The 1,663-nt window shown below is 34.8% G+C and overlaps 1 protein-coding gene across 1 annotated transcript; it reads right to left on the bottom strand.

Annotated features, from left to right (window-relative positions):
* Window positions 1-93: 93 nt before the first annotated feature.
* Window positions 94-1,453, bottom strand: LOC117112655 (UBX domain-containing protein 1-A-like). The gene is made up of 4 exons (XM_033255762.1): window positions 1,337-1,453; window positions 1,102-1,221; window positions 810-881; window positions 94-367 (listed from the first exon to the last, which is right to left on the bottom strand). The coding sequence occupies exons 1-4, from the start codon at window positions 1,429-1,431 to the stop codon at window positions 109-111; spliced, it is 546 nt and encodes a 181-aa protein (XP_033111653.1). The 5' UTR covers window positions 1,432-1,453; the 3' UTR covers window positions 94-108.
* Between the last annotated feature and the right edge of the window lie 210 nt (window positions 1,454-1,663).

The following is a 1,663-nucleotide window of genomic DNA, read 5'->3' as shown; positions in this document are numbered from 1 at the left end:
ATACACTGTCCATGTTGAATTATTGAAATTGTGCATCTTTTAGTTAACACTACTTTACTACCGCTGGAGTGAGTTTGAAGAGGGAAGAGGGAAGAATGGATAAACCTCTTAGAAATACCTACTGACAAAACACAACAAAAGTGATATTGTAGATACACAAATGCTCTTGTTTAACCATCTAAATATATGATTTTGTTTCACCTGTAACTTAGTCTGTGTATATTCTTTCTTTTGTACATCAGCAGGTTTAGATGATGTAGCAGCTGGAGCAGGAGCAGAGGGGGGTGGAGCAGTTGCTGTATTGGTTTTAGCAAACTTGGCGGCTCTTTCTGCTTTGTCTCTTGCAATCTGTTCCCTCACTCGTTCCCTAATGTAACAAAATTAATAATTTAATATACTACAAGTTACAAGTAGCGGTGTAGTCCAATAGTAAGCTTTCAATTGTAGAACGTAGAACGAGAACACAGAACGAATTCACTCATCTTGTGCATTTTACGTTCTACTGTAAATCGACTTCAATGTTTTACGACAGTGCCACCTACGTGGAGATGTCGCAAACATGAATTGTGACACGCCAATGTATAATACAGTCCTCATTCTGGCTTGAACGTAAATTTGGCTGACAACCGTTCACACATGCGCAGTTAAATTAACATGACGTCATTACGTTCTACATCGTTGCAAGCTCCCAAATATGGTCCAAAATAATAACACTAATTACAATAAAATCACTGTACTTTTATCAGTAATGTTTTAATATACAGGTAGTGTATTATAAATGGATTATAAGAAATATAATGTAAGTGTACTTGGCTTTCTTTTCCTCCAATTTTTCTCTTTTTTTGAGTTCTGCTTGTCGTTTCATTTCATCCATTTCCATTCTATAAACAAATAACAATAACATCAAGTAAGTTTTAGAAATTACTTGAGTACACAATCACATTTTAAAATTCGAAACAATTCTGCAAATTACATATAAAACACACAAAATGAAAAAGGAGAGTAAGAACGCATATTTTTATTTGGGAGGAACAGACAGTTCCATTATTTGTTAAGGGATGTATGTGTCTCCTCTACAATAAGTAAGTGAATTTATCTTACTGCTCTTTAATTGAACTCAGTTCTTTTCCTTGTTTTCTCCGCATTTTCTCCTTCTCTATGTTATCTTTCTTTTCCTTTTCTAACCGTTCAGCTTGTTTCTGCTTCAAACGTTCCTGAATCCTATAAATAAATGCAAAATTTATTATTCAATGTAATCAGTTGTTCATACCCTACATAGGACCATTATCCAGAGGTGCATACAACAAGTGATTAATTTAAATTCCTATCAACTTACTTGGCTAATTGCTCTTTCTTCTCTTCTTCTGTAAGTGGTTTTATTTCTTCTGTAGACTCAGAAAATCCAGAATGACCAGTTCGAGCAGCATGCATCTGAAATTTAAAAGTAAAGTAACTTAAGTTGAGTAAGTTGGAAAGTTGGATGGAGACTTTTGGCAGCACAGAACATCACCGGTCCTCAACACCTACAAGACATTGTTATAGAGCTCAACACCTACAAGACATTGTTATAGAGCTCAACACCTACAAGACATTGTTATAGAGCTCAACACCTACAAGACATTGTTATAGAGCTCAATATTTTGAAAGAGACATAAAGTTGTTG

This window comes from Anneissia japonica, unplaced genomic scaffold (assembly GCF_011630105.1).
Source record: "Anneissia japonica isolate Jap-2015-1 unplaced genomic scaffold, ASM1163010v1 scaffold237367_len1663_cov200, whole genome shotgun sequence".
Lineage (NCBI taxonomy): Eukaryota > Metazoa > Echinodermata > Crinoidea > Comatulida > Comatulidae > Anneissia > Anneissia japonica.
The sequence above is the reverse complement of the archived record's forward strand: the minus strand, read 5'-3'. Positions and strand labels throughout refer to the sequence as shown.